The 19,122-nt window shown below is 49.2% G+C and overlaps 1 protein-coding gene and 2 long non-coding RNA genes across 7 annotated transcripts in view; 1 reads left to right on the top strand and 2 right to left on the bottom strand.

The window, feature by feature from the left end:
- Positions 1 to 9,615, top strand: part of TBC1D5 (TBC1 domain family member 5) — a 463,871-nt gene extending 454,256 nt beyond the window's left edge. For all 4 annotated transcript variants that reach the window (XM_090284379.1, XM_090284381.1, XM_090284378.1 and 1 more), the window contains one exon: positions 8,784 to 9,615. In XM_090284379.1, the coding sequence (XP_090140505.1) occupies positions 8,784 to 9,080 (297 nt within the window). In that variant the 3' untranslated portion in view covers positions 9,081 to 9,615. The remainder of the gene's footprint in view (positions 1 to 8,783) is intronic.
- LOC150005151 (uncharacterized) lies at positions 7,691 to 10,139 on the bottom strand. The gene is made up of 3 exons (XR_016512422.1): positions 9,626 to 10,139; positions 8,536 to 8,837; positions 7,691 to 8,044 (listed from the first exon to the last, which is right to left on the bottom strand). It is a non-coding gene; the product is annotated as an uncharacterized LOC150005151 (long non-coding RNA).
- Positions 10,140 to 11,128: 989 nt separating this feature from the next.
- On the bottom strand, positions 11,129 to 16,490 carry LOC150005150 (uncharacterized). Of its 2 annotated transcripts, none has more exons than XR_016512423.1 (4): positions 16,205 to 16,490; positions 14,737 to 15,166; positions 13,454 to 13,662; positions 11,129 to 11,227 (listed from the first exon to the last, which is right to left on the bottom strand). It is a non-coding gene; the product is annotated as an uncharacterized LOC150005150 (long non-coding RNA). The 2 variants fall into 2 exon arrangements; XR_016512424.1 differs by having other exon boundaries at positions 13,454 to 13,625.
- Positions 16,491 to 19,122: the final 2,632 nt, after the last annotated feature.

The following is a 19,122-nucleotide window of genomic DNA, read 5'->3' as shown; positions in this document are numbered from 1 at the left end:
TGCTTTAGGAGATGTATCCGTGAAGAGATTGTTACGTGAGATATCTGATATTTTCTTGCCTATGTTTTCCTCTAGGACTTTTATGGTGTCACGGCTTACATTTAAGTCTTTGATCCATCTTGAGTTTATTCTCGTGTGTGGTGTAAGTTGGTGGTCTAGTTTCATTTTTTTGCAGGTCCCTATCCAGTTCTCCCAGCACCATTTGTTAAAGAGGCTCTTCTCACTCCATTTTATGTTCCTTCCTCCTTTATCAAAGATTAGTTGACCATAGAGGCCTGGGTTTATTTCTGGACTCTCTATTCTGTTCCACTGATCTATATGTCTGTTCTTATGCCAGTACCATACTGTTTTGATTACAGTGGCTTTGTAGTATTGTTTGATATCTGGTGTTGTGATTCCTCCTGCTGTGTTCTTCTGTCTCAAGATTGCTTTTGCTATTCGGGGTCTTTTTTGGTTCCATATGAATTTATGGAGTATTTGTTCTAGGTCTGTGAAATATGTCATTGGTATTTTAATAGGGATTGCATTGAATTTGTAAATTGCTTTGGGTAGTATGGCCATTTTGATGATGTTGATTCTTCCCATCCAAGAACATGGTATTTGCTTCCATTTATTTGTTTCTTCCTTAATTTCTTTCTTCAATGTTATATAATTTTCAGAGTACAGGTCTTTTATCTCTTTGGTTAAGTTTACTCCTAGGTACTTTATTTTTCTTGTTGCTATAGTAAATGGTATTTTCTTTTTTGTCTCTGTCTCTGCTATTTTATTGTTGGTGTACAGAAATGCCTTGGATTTCTGTATATTTATTTAGTACCCTGCGATTTTGCCAAATTCACTTATTATATTAAGTAGTCTTTTAGTGGAGTTTATAGGATTTTCTAGGTATACTATCATATCATCTGCATATAATGAAAGTTTCACTTCCTCTTTCCCAATTTGGATTCCTTTTATTTCTTTTTCTTGTCTGATTGCTGTGGCTAGGACTTCCAACACTATGTTGAAAAGGAGTGGAGAGAGTGGACAACCTTGTCTCGTTCCTGAGTTCAGGGGGAATGCTTTCAGTTTTTGTCCATTGAGTATGATGTTGGCCTCAGGCTTCTCATATATAGCCTTAATTATGTTAAGATATGCTCCCTTTATTCCCATTTTGCTGAGTGTTTTCATCATAAATGGGTGTTGAACTTTATCAAATGCTTTTTCTGCATCTATTGATATGATCATGTGATTTTTGTCTTTCATTCTGTTTAGGTGGTGTATTATATTTATTGATTTGCGAATATTAAACCATCCTTGCGTCCCTGGAATGAAGCCCACTTGATCATGATGTATGATCTTTTTGATGTGTTGCTGGATCCTGTTTGCCAATATTTTATTGAGGATTTTAGCATCGATGTTCATCAGTGATATTGGCCTGTAGTTTTCTTTCTTTGTTGTGTCTTGACCTGGTTTGGGGATTAGGATAATACTGGCTTCATAGAAAGAGTTTGGGATTTTCCCTTCTTCTTGGATTTTTTGGAACAGTTTGAGGAGGATAGGAGTTAGTTCTTCCCTGAATGTTTTGTAGAATTCGCCTGTGAAGCCATCCGGTCCAGGGCTTTTGTGTGCCGGGAGATTTTGGATTACTGTTTCAATTTCCTTCTTTGTTATTGGTCTGTTGAGACTTTCCACTTCTTCTTTATTCAGTTTTGGAAGGTTGTATGTTTCTAGAAATTTGTCCATTTCTTCTAGATTGTCAAATTTCTTGTCATACAGTTGTCTGAAGTAATTTCTAACTATCATTTGTATTTCTGAGGTATCAGTCGTGATTTCTCCTCTTTCATTTCTGATTTTGTTTATTTGTGTCTTCTCTCTTTTTTTCTTGATTAGACTGGCTAGAGGCTTGTCGATTTTGTTGATTTTTTCGAAGAACCAGCTCCTAGTTTCGTTGATCTTTTGGATTGTTTGTTTAGTCTCTATGTCATTTAGTTCTGCTCTGATCTTGATGATTTCATTCCTTCTTCTTGCCCTAGGCTTTGTTTGTTGTTGTTGTTCTAGTTCTTGTAGCATTGTGGTTAGGTTTTTTATTTGAGATTCTTCTAGCCTTTTCAGATATGCCTGTATTGCTATAAACTTCCCTCTCAGGACTGCTTTTGCTGTGTCCCACAGGTTTTGGGTTGTTGTGTGCTCATTATCATTAGTTTCTAGAAATTTCTTGATTGCTTCTTTGATGTCATTGTTAACCCATTCATTATTTAATAGCATGTTATTCAATCTCCATGAGTTTGGGTGTCTTTGATTTTTTCCTCTGAGGTTGATTTCTAGTTTCAAGGCATTGTGATCTGAAAAGATGCTTGATATGATTTCAATTTTCTTGAATTTGTTGAGGCTTGTTTTGTGACCTATCATGTGGTCTATCTTTGAAAATGTCCCATGTGCACTTGAAAAGAATGTATATTTTGCTTCTTTGGGGTGAAAAGTTCTATATATATCAGTTAGATCCATGTGGTTTAGTGTGTTGTTCAATGCCTGTATATCCTTGGTGTTTCTTTGCTTTGATGATCTGTCTATTGTTGATAATGGAGTGTTGAAGTCCCCTACTATGAGTGTGTTGTTGTTGATATCCTTTTTGTGGTCTTCTAGTATTTGCTTTATGTATTTGGGTGCTCCTATGTTGGGTGCATATATGTTTATCAAAGTCATATCTTCTTGATGGATTGTTCCTTTAAGTATTATGAAATGTCCTTCTTTGTCTCTTTTTATTGTCCTTGCTTTAAAATCCATTTTGTCTGATATGAGAACTGCTACCCCGGCTTTTTTTTCCGGTCCGTTTGCTTGGAATATTTTTTTATATCCCTTTACTTTCAGTCTGTGTAAATCTTTTGTTTTGAGGTGTGTTTCTTGTAGACAGCAAATATGTGGGTCCTGTTTTCTGATCCATTCCGTTACCCTATGTCTTTTAATTGGAGCATTTAATCCATTTACATTTAAGGTTATTATTGACGTGTATTTATTCATTTCCCTTTGTACCTCTGTTCCTCTCCTCTCTTGTTTTTTCCTTCTTTTTTCTTAGAACAGTCCCTTTAGCATCTCTTGCAATGCTGGTTTGGTGGAGATGTATTCTTTCAGTCTTCCTTTGTCTGAGAAACTCCTTATTTCACCTTCTATTTTGAATGAGAGCCTTGCTGGGTAGAGTATTCTTGGTTGTAGGCCTTTGTTTTTCATTGCTTGAAATATTTTTGACCATTCCCTTCTGGCTTGTAATGTTTCTGTTGAGAAATCAGTTGATAGCCTTATCGGAGCTCCCTTGTATGTTATTTGCTGCTTTTCTCTTGCTGCTTTTAGGATTCTCTCTTTGTCTTGGAATGTTGCCATTTTAACTATGATGTGCCTTGGAGTGGGTTTTTGGGGGTTCCTCTTGATTGGAACTCTCAGTGCTTCTTGGACTTGCATAGCTTTTCCTCTCATCAGGTTCGGAAAATTTTCTGTCACTATTTCTCCTATCAGATTTTCAATTCCATGTTCCTTTTCTTCTTCCTCTCGTATTCCGATGATCCTTAAATTATTTTTCCTAATGCTATCCTGTAATTCCCTTACATCTTGTTCATATTTTTTCAATCGTTTTTCATTTTGCTGTATTGTCTGGGAGTTTTTCTCTACATTATCTTCTAACTCACTAATCCGATCTTCTGCTTCGTTTAGTCTGCTTTTGACTGATTCTACTGTGTTTTTCAGTTCAGAGATTGTATTCTTAAGTTCTTCCTGGTTCTTGTTAACGATTTCTATGTCTTTTTTTATGCTGGTGTAGTTCTCTGCAAGTTCCCTGTAATTTTCTTGGAGCTGCTGGTAACTTCCTTGAAGGTTGTCATAGTTGATTTTAAGGATGTCGAGTATATTGAGCTTCTTTACCACCATTGTTTTGAATTCCATGTCTGACATTTGGGCTATGTCTATTTCGTCTATCTCTCTTTCTGAGGATTCCTCTTTTCTTTTCATTGAGGGGTTATTTTTGCGTCTTACCATGTTGGATTCTTTTTGTTTTTATTTATTTATTTATTTATTTATTTATTTATTTATTTATTTATTTATTTATTGGGGGGGTAGTCTGCTTTGACTTCCCTCCTTTGTGGTGTAATATTCTTTATCGAAGGTCTGGGAGTTTCAGTGGTGCAGTCTCTTTGATATCCTGAGCCTGATGGTCTTGAGTTACCCTTTATGTCGTTTGTTTATGCTGTTCGGTTATATTTCAGATGTTCTTTGATAGGATCTTCCTTCTGGCTACTTGGTTGAGAGTCACTCTATCTGCTTTGTCTTGAGTTCTTTTGTGGATATGCTGTTAAAGACATAAACACACAGCCCAGGCAGGAGACCCACACCCTCAGAAAGTATCCCCCACTCTATCCTGCTATCGTTAGCCAACTAGCCCGTATTAATATAAATGTAAAGAGATTTGAGCTTTTATACTATAAGAAGAATAGATACAAGTTGTTTTTGGGGAGGAAAAATATAATTTTTGATAGAGGGGTTGATAGATTAATAATAGTTGAGACTGTGCTAGCCAGTTAGTAATATTTACATTGTATGTTAAGAAAAATAGAAGAAAAGGATAGAAAAATACTTAGTATAGTAAGAAAGTGGGATTGTATTGTATTTGGGTTTATATAGTAATTATATTGTATTATTTAAAGTAATAGGGGGGCTAAGCTAGACACACAAACGAATAAACCACTATTAAAGAGAAAGGATGAGAAGGAGAGGTTATATGCAACACGTTAGAGATAAAGTTTGTTATTATTGGAAGAGGTGGAGGAAAAACACCCCCCCAAAAAATCCCCAAGAAAATAGAAGAAAGAAAAGAAGAAAGAGAGAAAGAGAAGAAAATAAAAAATTTACCACAACCCCCCCCCAAAAAAACCCCAAAAGGTAAGCAAGAAAGGAACAAAGAAAGATAGAAAAGAAAGAATACAGAAGAAAGAAAGAAAAAAGAGAGAGAAAAAAAAAATTGAACCAAAAAAAAAATATATATATATATATACCCCCCAAAACCCCCCCCAAAAAAACCCCAGGAAAAGAATAAAGAAAGAAGGAAAGAAAAGAAATTATTAAGAAGAAAGAAAGAACAAGGGAGAAAAAATTTGGAAAGAAAAAAAAAAAAAAAAACGATGTTTTTACTCCGTTTTAGCCTTGGTGTGTTGCCTTCTTTTTCTGGGTCCGCAGCTGGTCTAGTGTGGGAGGTCAGAGGTTCTTGTTCTTTTGCCGGACTGGTGTGCGCACCCGGTTGCCGCTATGGTGCGCGCCCGCGGTTGCCGGCACGGCGCGCTACCTTGCTGCCCGCTGTAGCCAGTTGAGGTGCCCTTGCGCGCAAGCCCCTGCGCGCTCGGACGGCCCGAGAGTTTGCCCCGCGGTTGGAGCCCACTGCTGCCGGGCCGCGGTGGTTCCCCGTTCGTGCCAAGGTGTCTCTGTCCGCGCGGGCGGCCCGAGCGCTTTCCTCGGGATTGGCTCCCGCCTTCGCTGGGCCGCGGTGGTTCCCCGTTCGCGCCGAGGTGACCCTGCCCGCGCGGGCGGCCCGAGCGCTTTCCTCGGGATTGGCTCCCGCCTTCGCTGGGCCGCGGCGGTTCCCCGTTCGCGCCGAGGTGTCCCTGCCCGCGCGGGCGGCCCGAGCGCTTTCCCCGGGATTGGCTCCCGCCTTCGCTGGGCCGCGGCGGTTCCCCGTTCGCGCCGAGGTGTCCCTGCCCGCGCGGGCGGCCCGAGCGCTTTCCCCGGGATTGGCTCCCGCCTTCGCTGGGCCGCGGCGGTTCCCCGTTCGCGCCGAGGTGTCCCTGCCCGCGCGGGCGGCCCGAGCGCTTTCCCCGGGATTGGCTCCCGCCTTCGCTGGGCCGCGGCGGTTCCCCGTTCGCGCCGAGGTGTCCCTGCCCGCGCGGGCGGCCCGAGCGCTTTCCCCGGGATTGGCTCCCGCCTTCGCTGGGCCGCGGCGGTTCCCCGTTTGCGCCGAGGTGACCCTGCCCGCACAGGCGGCCCGAGAGCTCCCACTGACCCCGGGCTGAGGTGTTTTCGCGCTCGCGCACTGCCCCGTGCCCTCAGTCCCGCTGAGCCGAGCTCCGGGAGTTGGTCTCTCGCCTCTTAGGGCAGGGCCAGGGACACTTGCGCTCAGTGGAATCGAGCGTCCGTGGGTCGCCGCCTCTCGCTGTTCCCGTGCTGCAGCCGCCCCGTTCCCTCACCCGTCTGGGTGGGCACAAACAGAGCCTGCGCTAGTGGTCTGCTTTCCGGCCTAGGGCCCTGCGCCCACGGGAGCTGTCTAGGGGTGTCTGTGCACAGTCCTCTGCGTGTTCAGTGGGCCCTCCCTGTGCCCGTTGGGGTACTGATCTTATGTCCGTTGGGGAGTGTCCGAGGGACGCCTGGACTCACGGCCCCGCGCACCTGGGCCAGTGAATGAGAGCACTTCCCTATGTGCGCCCCCGCGACCCAATGGTAGGGTTGAGGAGTGGATTAGCGCACCCCTGCGCCTGGGCTCCTCCAGAACGGCCTACCACTTCCAAACTTTCCTCCCGTCTCCACCATCCACTAGAGAAAAATATAAAGGAGAATTATGTTCTCACTTGCCCGGCAGCACGCTGTCTCCTGTCCTTCAGCGCCAATGCCACTTGGTCGAGTCCCGTCTCTGCCAGCGGGCAGAGATCCGCTCTCCGCCTGACTCCTCTCTGGGGTAGCCTGTGGTCGCCAAAAATCCTTTGTGTGCTTCCCGCCACAGCTCGGGCAGCCGCCCCAGTCAGGAATCCCGTTTCGTCCCCTTTTTCTCCGCTATCCTCACTAAACAGGTTGTTCCCAGATGGATTTTCTCTAATCCAGCAGTGCCTTGGCTCAACTCCCGCCAATGTCCAGCTGCTCACTGAGATGTTCTGTCTGCAATTAGACCAAACTGCAGACGGGTCTCCGGAGCCTAAAACCGCAACCTCTCCTCACTCCTCCGCCATCTTACCTCTCCCGTGTCCACTTTTAATTGGCAACTTTATTTAAAAATTTAGCATGATTCTTTTAGTTGAAGGTGTAAAAATACTACCAAAAAAAAGACCTTTCAAATACACTAATGAATTTGCTAAATTTAAAACTTCATTATACTTTGCAGTTCTCGTTCCCGGTTTCCATATTTGTAAGAACTTCCCTGTTACCAGCACAGGTTTTCACACTTTACAGTGAGGACAACAGCCATGTGAGCAGTGTCCCCACTTTGGAGATAGGAGATCAAGCTGAGGTCCCGTACAGCCTACGTGCACGCCACGTGCGTATCTGTGGGAGGACAAGCCCCCCTCGGATGTCCCTCCCAGCCTCCCCAAAGGCGACACAGCCCCAACCAGGTGCACCTTACAGAGGGACAGTAGTGGGGATGAAAAAGGGGTATTTCTCTACCAAACTGCCCTCATGCCATTTGTGACCACGTCCACTCCCCCCAGAGTGCCACGTGGTGTGTGTGATCTCTTCAGATTTGTAAGAATGTGTTGGATCAAGAACCTCAAGTCCTGTCGTTTCAGCACTGAAATCTTAAAGGCAAATTCTGTTTCTGTCATCCAGTTCAATCTTAAAGGTAGACAAATGGTCGGGGGGAGCCACCTGAGCCATTATTTCGCCACGCCGCACCCCCCCACCCCCACCATGTCACCAAGGAGAACATGAGCTTCAGAGAGGGACATATCAGTCAGGCCCAGATCTCCCCTAGAAGTGTTGCCAGCTCACTGTCTAGGCCCTGCCCACAGCTCACAGGTAGCCTTGGCCATACCAGTCTTGAGGCCAGAGGACCCAAGAGGAGCCCCTCCAGCCACAGGGTTCTGTGCATTTCATTAGACTTCAGACTGCTGCCTCAGGCCCCACCCACACTGTGGGGACAGCAGGCAGGCAGGTGGGAGAGCAGGTGTGGGCACCACAGAAGCTGACATCAGCACTGCAGCAGGTGCCCTTCCTGCCAGGCCAGCATTGCAACATCTTTGCTTAGACTCTGGCTGTACTTCCATCCCAGGGGAGGCAGGAGCTCCTCTGGTCTTCACTCAGAAACTTTGCTGATATTCATGAATGTCATCTGTAGTTAAAAAACAAAACGCTAGTTATAATTGCTTAGACAGAAGGGAAATAATTGTAAGCAGTCCATCTGTATGCTTTTGGGCATATACTTTGCAATAACCATTCCTGGTTTCCACCTTTGGAGAACCTGCCAGTTAACCAGCACTGTCCCAGGGCTCCCCCAAGTGCACACCCAGGATGAGCTAGCCAAGAGACCTAGATGAGATGAAGTACATGGGCCCTTCTCCAGCTGTCTTCAAGGCAGGTAGTAAACTTGCCCCAAATCTGAGGTCCACATTAGGGAGCCAGTCCTGTGTGATTTACATGTCATCTCTGCATGGTGGCCTCACACCAGGACCAAGATGCTGTCCTGCCCCCGTTTCACAGATGAGAGGATTAAAGCCCAAGGAGGATGAGTGATTTGCATGGTAGGGTGCCACCAGAAACTGATAGGGATTCTGCCTGCAGCCTGCTGGTTGGCTCTTGAGCTGGCCTCTCCCAACAACTTACCAAGCAGGAGGTTTACTTTGTTCCCCTGGGAAACCAGCATTCAGCTTCCAAGAGGCTGGCCCTGCGCCACTGGGAAGCACCTGGGCCTGGAAGCAGGCCCAACATGCGTCCTTCCAGTCTTTCCACAGAAGAGTATAGGGTGAGGTAACCCAGTTTTTCACGGCGCGCTCCCCGCTCTCGGGCCTCCGCTCCGTGCTCTCATTTTCCTGCTGTCTTCTCTCAGCCCCTGTACTCTGACTACTTCACAGGCCCCTTTGGAAACGCCGGAGCACACAGACAGAGGGAGCGCAGACGACTTCATCCTGGTTTCCAAAGAAGATGAGGGAGGCGGTGCCAGGGCATCCTTCCCGGGCCAGGCCCAGCCTCTTCGCACCCTTAGAAGCTCCTCTGGGAAAGGTGAGGCTGTGGCCCGCCCCCCGCTGGTGTTCTCCGACCCCCTGATGGGCCCGGCCTCGGCTTCCTCCAGCAACCCCAGCTCCAGCCCCGACGACGACAGCAGCAGCAAGGACTCTGGCTTCACCATTGTGAGCCCCCTGGACATCTGACCACCGTGCCCAGGCCGTCCACCCCCCGCAGCCTTGGGGCCCAGCTGAGGCTCCTCCCGTGGAGATCCCCCTGAAACCAGCCCTTCTTTCCCAGCATGCATGTGGCACCGGAACAGCCCACCGGAACCCTTTAGACAAAAGCAAACGGCCACCGAGCACGCAGATGGATGGTCACCCAAGTGCAGACAGGCTTCTGCCCCCTGCCCCACCCTGTCTGGGGGAGAGCTGCATTGGGTACCCAGGATCACACCGTCAGAACAGACCCAACTACAGTTAGGATGACTTTCCCTCTGCCCTCCTCTCCCCAGCTAAGGAGGTGTGGCCACGCCATCAGTTATCTCAAGAGGGAGGAAGAAGAGCTGGTTTCCAGTCTTTCCTCCCTCAGAGTGTCAGGCACAGGAAAACTGACAGACATGAAGAACACTTTCTCTCTGGAAATCTATATGTCGGTCAATTTCATTTCTCCCTTGGGACCTCCTACGGCTAAGCCACATGCAACAGAAAGGACTGGTGGGTCCAGGGGCTGGGAAAAAACCATTACTGACCTCCTAGAAAGTTCCAGTGGTCCTCAAGCAGCGCCTCAACGTAGGACTCATTTAGGTGCGGTGGGGTTTAGATTTTTTCCTGTGTTAAAGAGTACATTTCCAAACCTCAGGCCGGACCACTCCGGTTATCACTGCTCCTCCTTAAACAATCATGTTCACCTCTCAGAATCTTTCATGCCAGAAAACAAGGTCACATTAGGCTTCTCCTTGGAAGATGGCGAGGCCCCTGGGCAGTGGGAGATTTCATGGCAACAGGCAAATAGCTCTACCTGTGAAAGAATAGACACCATTATATCCCTGCCCCCGCTAACCATGAATTCTCTATGGACAAATATGATACTGAGGGGACCTCCCACTCCTCCAAGAAAATGGTGATGACTCCAGAACAGCTTCTGGCTAGGTCTACAATTTGTTCCTAAACTCTAGCAACACATCAGCCTGTGAGGTGAACGGTAACTGCTTTTGTTGAGATGTGCACAGTAGCTCCGGCTCCTGACTGACTGGTCGGCTCAGCACCCTGAGTAGGCTGCTGCCAAGTATATGTCCCCCTGATGATACTTCTTAAGCTCCCAAGGTCCCACTGGTGAGTGGCCTTGCAGCTGTGCCGTTGTCATTACTTTCTCTCCAAGGACCCGGCTTGGGAAGGGGTTGGTGTCTTCAGTTCTGGAAGTGGGGATCTGTCCTCGCCCCGGCTCCAGGACAGAGACTGGAAATCCGGGGCCGTGGAACTGGCCGTCTCCTGGCGGCAGAGCCACGGTGGTCCGCTTGCTTTCAGCGTGTCTTTGCCCTGAGAGCTAGTCATGGCAACAGTGTCTGTCCCTGGCCCCATGGCAGCCACCAGACACCCACCTACCAACACGCTCCAGGCTAGTTCCCTACTTAAAGGTCACTGGACCCTCCCACCCTGCCAGCACTGGCAGTGGGGCCTCCATTCTGTGCTTCCAAGCTGGTGCCGCCAGCAGCCAGTGGGTCACTCAGAGGTGTTGCTTCTGTGGCCCGCAACATACTGCTCGCCCCTCAGAGGGGAGACGCCCACAAGGGGGTGGGCACAGACATAGCCGCCCTCAAGCCCCATAGGTTTATGGGGTATGAGAATTGAATTATTGTCTTACCTTTTTTAAGTGACATGTTTTTGTATTTTTCACGATTGAGCATTCTTTGCATTTTCATTAGTTACAGTGCTATTAAAGAATTTATGTTCCTTTTTATTACTTTATCAGGTACTTATGTTTAATGCACACTTTTTAAATGCTGAATATATGAAACCTTTTTGTTTTTCTGTAACAAATGTGGTAATCATTGGAACCTCTTGTGTTTTGATTATTAGCAGTAAAATTTTATAAACATAAAGCTTAGATTAATTTTCATTCTCCTTTTTTTATACATGTCCCTGTGTTCATGCATTTCTCTGAGGTCAGTTTGGAAATTTGAGTTAAATTATATGTGTATGTTACATATGAGAGTTACAAATTAGAGAAGGAAAATCCGTATGACTTTGCCTTACCTTGTTTGTATGCCAAGGGGTCATATAACACCTGAAACAATTATATGGATAATTCTTCCAAGGATGACTTCCTGCTAATGTTGACTGCTAACTGAAATCTGATTTTAAAAAAACAAAAACAAAAAACTGTCACTTTGGGATGAATGTGACTAACAATGAACCAAGACCTCCTATGTTTTGACTGCCCTACATATGACTCAGTTGAATCTTGTCATTGTTCCTTCAGGGGTTTGATTGCTCGCTATTAACAAGGACAAGATGACAGACAATTATAAAACTCTGTGACAGTTCTGGTGTCTCCTAATGATAACTTGCCAGAGTTGGCCCAAATGTATTCTTTTTATTTCTATTTTACTGTTTCTTTAAGAAGCAGGGGCCATTACAGAACAAGAGTGGATGGAGGACTTACTCCCCCCACTCAGAGTGGCTGTCCTGTGGAGCCCACCATGCGGCCACACCGTCCCTGCTCCCCCGCAGGTGTACCCCTGCCTCGGCCCCTGTGTCCGGAGCAGGGCCCTGTGAGGCGGCGGGGCAGGGGAGGCAGCCGGGATGAACTGAGGGCAGCAACTAGCAGGCAAGGCTTCCTTAAAAGCTCTCCTTTTATAGTGTTAAAAAGAAATACAGAGTTCCTATAAACGGGATGTAAAAGTTGTCATAATTTTTCTCACAATGGCACAGTTCATTTGATTTATGGAATACTCTCAGTCTTGCCATTTATATCTGTCGCTTTTTTCTCATTCATCTTAATGCTATAACTCATATTGATTTAAGAAATGACTTACCTTCTTGGCAAAGTGATCCCATTCAGTACGATTATAATAAAAGACTAATGTGAAATTGAGAATATAGCTTGATTTGTCCCAGGCGGGGAACGGGGGGCGGGGGGGGGGGGGGCACCAGATGCTGGCCTGGCCTCACCCAGTGGTGACATGCAGTGCAGTGCACAGCCAGATGGGCGTCATCCACACCTCTGCACGGGGCAGCGGGGGCCCAGGCCTGACTCAGGCTCACACCTGACTCTGCACTCCCTTCCTCTACGGTGTGGGCAGGTTGCTTAACCCCTGGGGCCACAGTTTTATTTTAATCTGCACGCGTGGGCTAATAGTAGTCACTCACTTCATAGGGTGCGCTGAGGATTAAACAGGGCGACATGCAGTGAAATGCAGGATGGAATCACAGAGGATGCTGAGTTCTGAAAGAGCCCCTGGAGGCCTGTGTCCCCACCCTCCCTTCAACATGGAGCCCTAGCTACCTGCTCCTCCGACCCCATGAACCCCCGGGGCCCAGCCCACAGCAGCTCTGCTCAGCCGGCTGGTCCAAGAGGCCGTTTAGAGGGTGGCCCCTACATCTTGCCACCTCTCCACACTGTCCCCTCAGCCTCGAGTTTGCCCTGGTGGCCTCGCTGACCCCCAGCCACCATGGGTTTTGGTAAAGAAGCCACAGGGAGTGGGGGAGCATGCACTCCAAGTCATAAGTGACAAACTAGGAAAGGCAGGGGGATCTTTATAGTTTAGGTAGAATGTGAAGCTGGTGGCTTCTTAGAATCTGCTCGGGTGCATCCCTCACAGGCCTCTGCCCGAGGCTCAGCCAACAGGAGCTCGCCCCCCGGTGGGTCACAGCCTACCCCCCACCCCCCACCAAGGGACTTGATTGACTACAGGTTCTGCCACCAAAAGGTAGAGCTTGCACGCTTCTCAGATGGCTCATGCCGGTGACAGTGACCCCTGCTTTCCCTGAGCAGTGACCGCACACTCTGACACAGCCCCTGGCCACCGGGAGCAGAGACCCTGCACCTCAGCTGTGTGCCTTCTGAAGGCCCCCTCAGTGCTGCCGGACCGTCCTCCTGCCCTCCCTGAACCTCTCTACCAGAGAGCTGTCCCCAGGTCCCAGAAGCTGCTCCACTGCCTGTGGACAGTTCCAGGGACTCACTCCTCCAGGGGCAGCTCTCAGCCAAAGGCCGAGGGAGGCGAGTGTGCGTGGCCTCTCTGCGGCATTGGGTCCAGCTGCCCGCCGCCCTCCTGTGCTGCCTGCCTTCCCCACCCCACCGCTACTCTCTCCTCCTCCCACCTCCCACGTGAGCCACCAGGCTGGCATCTTCTCTCAGGACTGGAACTCACACCGACACACCTTCCTCCCAGGGTGCACCTCAGCCCCAGGGTGGGTGAGTGGGAGGGGGCTGCAGGCCACCAGGTGGGTGCCGCATCCTCGCAGATAAAGGCCGTGCTGAGAGGTGTCCTTCCTGGCTTCTCTGGTCAGCAGAGGAGCCCTGTCACCGGCCCCATCCGGCCAGCCCCCTACAAGCGAGTTCTGGTTCCCAGACCCACCCAGTCACCGGCTCCTACAGGTAAGCGTTGCTAACGGCAGTTCTGCCATCAGGGGGGCTGTGGACAGCTTCGGCTTCACCTGGTCACTCGCCTCTGACAGCCAGCACTCTCAGGCCTTGAAGGAAGGACATGTCACCAGAAGCGTCTATGCTCTGCAAGGCACATCTTGTTCCTGAGCGGGGGTAGTTTTCACAAAAAGGTGAATGGCCCTGGAAACATGGACAGGTGACATGTTGACCCAGAGAAGCAGCCTCAGCTGAGCACCCTCAAGGTATGAGGCTGCACGGGGGCTGGGGACACACAAAGGCCCCTCCATGTGCCGGGAAAGGGTGGAAGGAGTGCTGAAAAGGTTTACGCTCCAAGGCAGCCCAGAGGAAGTCCCCCTTCTAGCCGGGGAGGCTCCAGAGGTCAGAGGGGAGACTGGTGAGCAGGGCCCACCCAGGGTGAGTGGGCCAGGCTTCCTTTGTGGTCAAGGGAGGGGCTCCTCCACTTCCTGCTCAGTACAGGCAGCCTGGCAAGCTGCACTTCCCCACAGGTACCTGCTGTAATTGGCTGGCCCCTCACTGAGTACCAGGATGCTGTCCCATCATTCAGTTCTAGCCAGAAAGTATGCCCAGCTGGGGGGCCCCAGAAGGCTCCAGGGCCTGACCTCTTTCTCGCTGTAGCTGGGAAAGCAGCCGGCAGGGGGAACACTCCCAAGTCTCAGACTCGGAAATGAAGGGAGAGGTGGAGACCAGATAGAGGCCTGAGTCCTCACTGCCTCCAAGGTACCAGGTTCCAGCCCACTCACAGCCAGTAAGAGGGGCTTTGCGCATGGCAAGGAAGCCCTGCAAGCCTCCATTTCTTCATCTGTAAAATGGGTGAAGGGAGGGAGGGAAATGCCAGGCTTCGCCCCATCACAGGGGTGGAATCAAGTAGAATCAAGTCTGTTAAATGCCCGCTACCACTTGCATTATTAGCTCACACCATAACCCAAGGGGGAGGAGATGGGGGAGAGAGACACAGCCTTGCACTCACTTGTTCAACGTGTGCAGGCAGCTGCCTGTGGCCCTGCCCTCTCAACCGCCCCCCACCCCCTGCAGCTGACCACAGCCTGGAGCACCTGGGGGTGGGGGTTCTGCCCTTGGTGGGACCAAGGCCAGCATGATTGCTGCAGCCTCTGTGTGTTGCCATTACCAATGGCCCCCGCCGCCCGTCAGCATCAGCACCAGGGCCCAAACTCACTGTGTGGCAAAATACAGAGGGGTGGTTCCCAGGCGTGTGTTCCTGTGTGCGTGACTCACCGAGGGCTCTGATGGTGGCAGAGCTGGGCTGCTGCCGGCTTCTCAGAATCCTGTGCCTCAGAGCGTTCAGAGAAACTCCGACTTTCAGAGAAAGTCTGTAGGTGTGCTGCAGAGATGCTAACCACAGGGCCTCAGCAGGGCCAGGTGAGAGCTAGTTCAGCAGGGCCAAGAGTTCACCCTTCCTGTCCCCAGCTGTGGGTGGAGGTCCCCTGTTGCAGAGTGCAGATGCCAGATCCATCCCTGAGGTGCGTGCGGAGGTTGGAGGAGCGCTATATCATGAGTTCGCAGCCCAGCGGTCATCTCTGCCCCATTTCGGTGCACAAAACCTACCCAGGCCTCACAGCCTTTGCGCTCCTGCTTAGGCATTGGTTCCAGCTCTTCAGAAGACTTTGGGGAGCCCCTCACCCTCTCTGACTCTCAGTTTCTCCATCTGAAAAATAAGGGGGTTAGAATAGACCAGGTGCTTTTCTCAACCTTTTTTGACCATACCCACATTAAGAAATACATTTTACTGCACAGAATAATGCTAGGTGCTAGAATTCGCGGGTTGCGAGACATCAGCAGCTTAACACAAGAAACATTCATCTCTCACGTAACTGCAACGTGAGGTTTCCTGGTTTGTGGGTGGCTCTCCTCCACATGGGGATTCAGGGACCCAGCCACCTTGACTCAGAAGTAAAATGTCATTTTCAACCACATTCCATGAGCAAGAGCCAGTCACCCTGGGGCCCACCTAGAGTCCAGTGGCTGGGGATGGTCATTCCTGGCAGGGCAGCCCCTCCCTAGGGACACAGCTATGCAATAGGAGGGAGTCAGCTGCCTCTGCCACACCTGGACACACACACATACTGAACTAGAAGGCTCATGAAACAAACTGGCTCATACTACATGGGATGCCTTCTGATTCGAATACCTTCCACCTTACTTTATTAGTGCTGAGCCTGACCCACTAAATTAATCTCATGACCAACTATTGGGTCAATGCCTACAACTTAAAAATTCAAAGGATTCCTTAAAGAAGTGACCGTAATACTGTCCAACTCCGTAGAGTGTGTGAATTTCAGTGGCCACACATCTCGAAGAACATTTTCAGTCCAGAAAGCGAGTGGTTTTAAGCCACAGCTGTCACTCTGAGGAAAATGCAATGCGAGAAAAGGGGCTTTAAATTCACAGTAGATTAGGAGGCCGTCCTAGTCTACTCACAGATGTGAGTCCTGGTCAGGTAGCCAGGGCAGAAGGCGTCCCTGGGGGCCCAGGAGCATGGTTTCTGAAGCAAGTAACAACCAGCTTTGGAGGAGGGATTTGCTTAAGTGCTTTTCCCATAATGCAATTGACTTTGGACAAAATTCCAGCTAGGTAGCAATGGTGCATCACCATTAGCACCTGCCATGAAACTTCCTGGTGTCCCCACAGATCACTCCTTCTCTTCCACCCTGCCCCCACCCCCAGGAACATCTGGTCTACCCACCTCATTGCTGATGTTCTGTCAACTCTGCCAGGTTTGCAAAACACCTTCTCAACCTGGTGCTCTTTGCTCAGAAATACCTGGGACAGAGCCCCGTATCACTCTGGGACTCAGTTCCTGATGCATGACCCATGGGCACTGGGACACAGGCCCTTTTCTGTGAATGGACAAGACAGACCTCAGTGAGTGACCCAGATGTTCCTGAATCGATCTGACTTCACATTTCCCACCAATTCTGTGGTCCACGTGCTGCAATTTGTGCAGCTCTCGGCTATGAGCCCAGAGCGAGGAGCCTCTCACAGGAAAGGTGTGTGGTGGCAGGAAGAAGAGACTGGGCAACCAGTGGGTCTGGACTCAAGAGGAGCCTCTCCACACACGCTGTGTGCCATTCAGCAGCTTGCACAACCTCTCTGAACCTTACCTGGAAATGGGATAGATCACCTGCCACTTGGGACATTGTGAAGAGCAGATGATTTAAAGAAAAGGGCCTGATTCATAGGGAGTGTCCCCACCTGCCACAACCCCCTGCCATGAGAAGGGGCTGCAGAAACATGTTATATTGTGGGTGTAGACTTCACTGCCCTCCAGTATGGATGTGACAGGCCACACACTGCAGCCCAGCCAAGGGACTGCCCTAGGGGAACTTATTGCCACCATGTACTGCCCGACAAGTCCAAATAGGACAATTTGTGGGTCTGGGAAAGATGGACTCAAGAGCAGAGGAGGGATATGATCTGCCCTAGACTAGAAGGCAGGCTTCCCCAAGGAAGTAAAGTTTGAGCTGAAACTTGGAGTTGACTGGGCAGTTTGGTGGAGAGTGGGGGGCTCAGTGGTTAGGGGGGGGGGGTGTTCCAGAGCAGCATGTGCAGAATTGAATCAGGCCCTGAGCAGGGAGAAAGGAGGGGAGGTGTCTCTGCTGCTCCAAGTCCCCAGGGGCATCCTCGAAGGGCCCAATGCCAGGAGATGTCTGTATTCTGGGGACTCCCGGGCCTCTCTGAGACCTTTCCACCACTCTGGGGCTGTGTGTTGGGGGGGGTGAACTTCTAGAATATCAAAGGTTAAAAGCTGAACTTAAGTTGATTTATGGAATCACCTCAGAATGGCCAGGCTGCCCCAGATGGGCACCTAGGGATTGATGCTGTGTGAAGGAACAGCATAAGCAAAGGCCTCGGAGAGGCTGGGGCCAAAGAAGGAAAGGCTGACGAGACTAGAGAGACATCTCTGGTGTCAGGAAAGAACTCGAGCAAGAAAAGTCTGTTTCCGTCCTGGCCCTGCTTCTTGCTAGGTGACCTTGGGCGATTTACCTCCCCTCTCTGAGCCCCAGTCTTATCTCCTCATTGATGGAATGAGAGGTGGGGACTGGACAGAATCGTCTGTAGGGCTGTCTAGAGCAGCAATTTTCAGCCTTCTTCACCTCAGGGTGCACAGGAACTAATTACTAAAATTCTGCAGCACACCAAAAATATACTTTTGCCGATCTGACAAAAAATAGGTATAATTTTGATCCATTCACACTGGATGGCTATTGTTGTGTTGGCTGCTGTCATTTTTGTATGTGACCGTCTAAGGGAAAAGAGGTCAGTGCCCCTGACTAAATAGTCAGGTATTGCATGTTTAAAAAATTTTTTTTTCTTTATTTTTATTGTTGAGACCATTGCCGATGTTCCCCTTTTCCCACCTTCCCCCAACCCTCATCCCCTTCCCTGGAGACTGGGGTACAGTGCCAATGGCTGCAGAGAGAGGCAGAGAGAGGAAGGGAGGGAAGGAGGGACTCAACTGATCACGATGGAATCCACGATTCTCCTAGTAACAGTGGGCTGTTCTGATGGGAGAGGGAAGATGTGGAGAAACTGGAACTCACATCATCTCTGGTGGGAAAGGACTTTGGAAAATGGTTTGGCAGCTTCTAAGAAAGGTAAACACATGTTCACAGGCAGTCATAGTCCTCGGGATTTACCCAAGAAAAATGAAATGTATGTCTCACAGAAAGACTTAAGACACTCAGACAGCCCCAGACGGGAAACAACACCCCTGTCCATTGGCGCTGAATGAATGAGCAGATCTTGGAAGTCCTAAGCTACTGGGCATAAAAGGAATGAGTTTGGTGCACACAACATGGACAAGTAGCATAAGGGTGAGCCCCAACAGCCAAACAAGAGGATGCCATTCAGACAAAGCAAGAAACGAAAGAAATAAATCCATAGCTGAGAACATCACAGGGTGGATGCTGCCAGTCAGTGGGAGCGGGCACTGCCTGCATTATCGCAGATACCCTCCTCTCCTCCCTCCTCTCTGGCCCCTCCCCTCCCCCTCCTCTCTCCCTTGCTTTCTTTCTCTTTCCATAAAACTATACTCACTTATGGTTGGTAGGACCCAAAAACAGGACGCATGCATATTCTATGGTCACATGGACACATTCCTCTGGGTCCACATACATGCATTCAACACATAGGTATTGAGCATGTCAGACACTGTTCTTGGCACTAGAGAAGCAGTGGGGGAAAAACAGTGAAGATGTGTCTTTTTAAATAGCCTTGGAGGCATGGACTTGGTTTTTCCTGCTCACCTCCAGCCAATAGGTCTTCCTTACACTACTCCATCCTGTGCACACCTTCACTTTGCCGGATGCTATGCACGCAGCAACAAATGTCCGTAACGCAACTTTTGAGAGTCAGGAAGAAAATAGACAAGACATGGAGGAGCAATAATAGGTGCTGTAAATGTCACAGAGTCCCCACTGAAGGTCTGTCAGCCATTGCCCTGAATTTTGAATGCATATTTTATACAATCCCAAAGCGTTTGGCCATTGCCTCTCCCTGTCCACAGCTGTGTAGGGCCTTGACAGCAGCTGGACTTACAGTTGATAGTGTAATAGTGGGGGTGATACATAAAGCCACCCCATGAAGCTAGAAATGGGGGCC

This window comes from Furipterus horrens, unplaced genomic scaffold, assembly GCF_987537825.1.
Source record: "Furipterus horrens unplaced genomic scaffold, mFurHor1.1.pri manual_scaffold_7, whole genome shotgun sequence".
Classification (NCBI taxonomy): domain Eukaryota; kingdom Metazoa; phylum Chordata; class Mammalia; order Chiroptera; family Furipteridae; genus Furipterus; species Furipterus horrens.
Note: the sequence above shows the minus strand (reverse complement) of the source record. Positions and strands in the feature narration are given on the sequence as shown.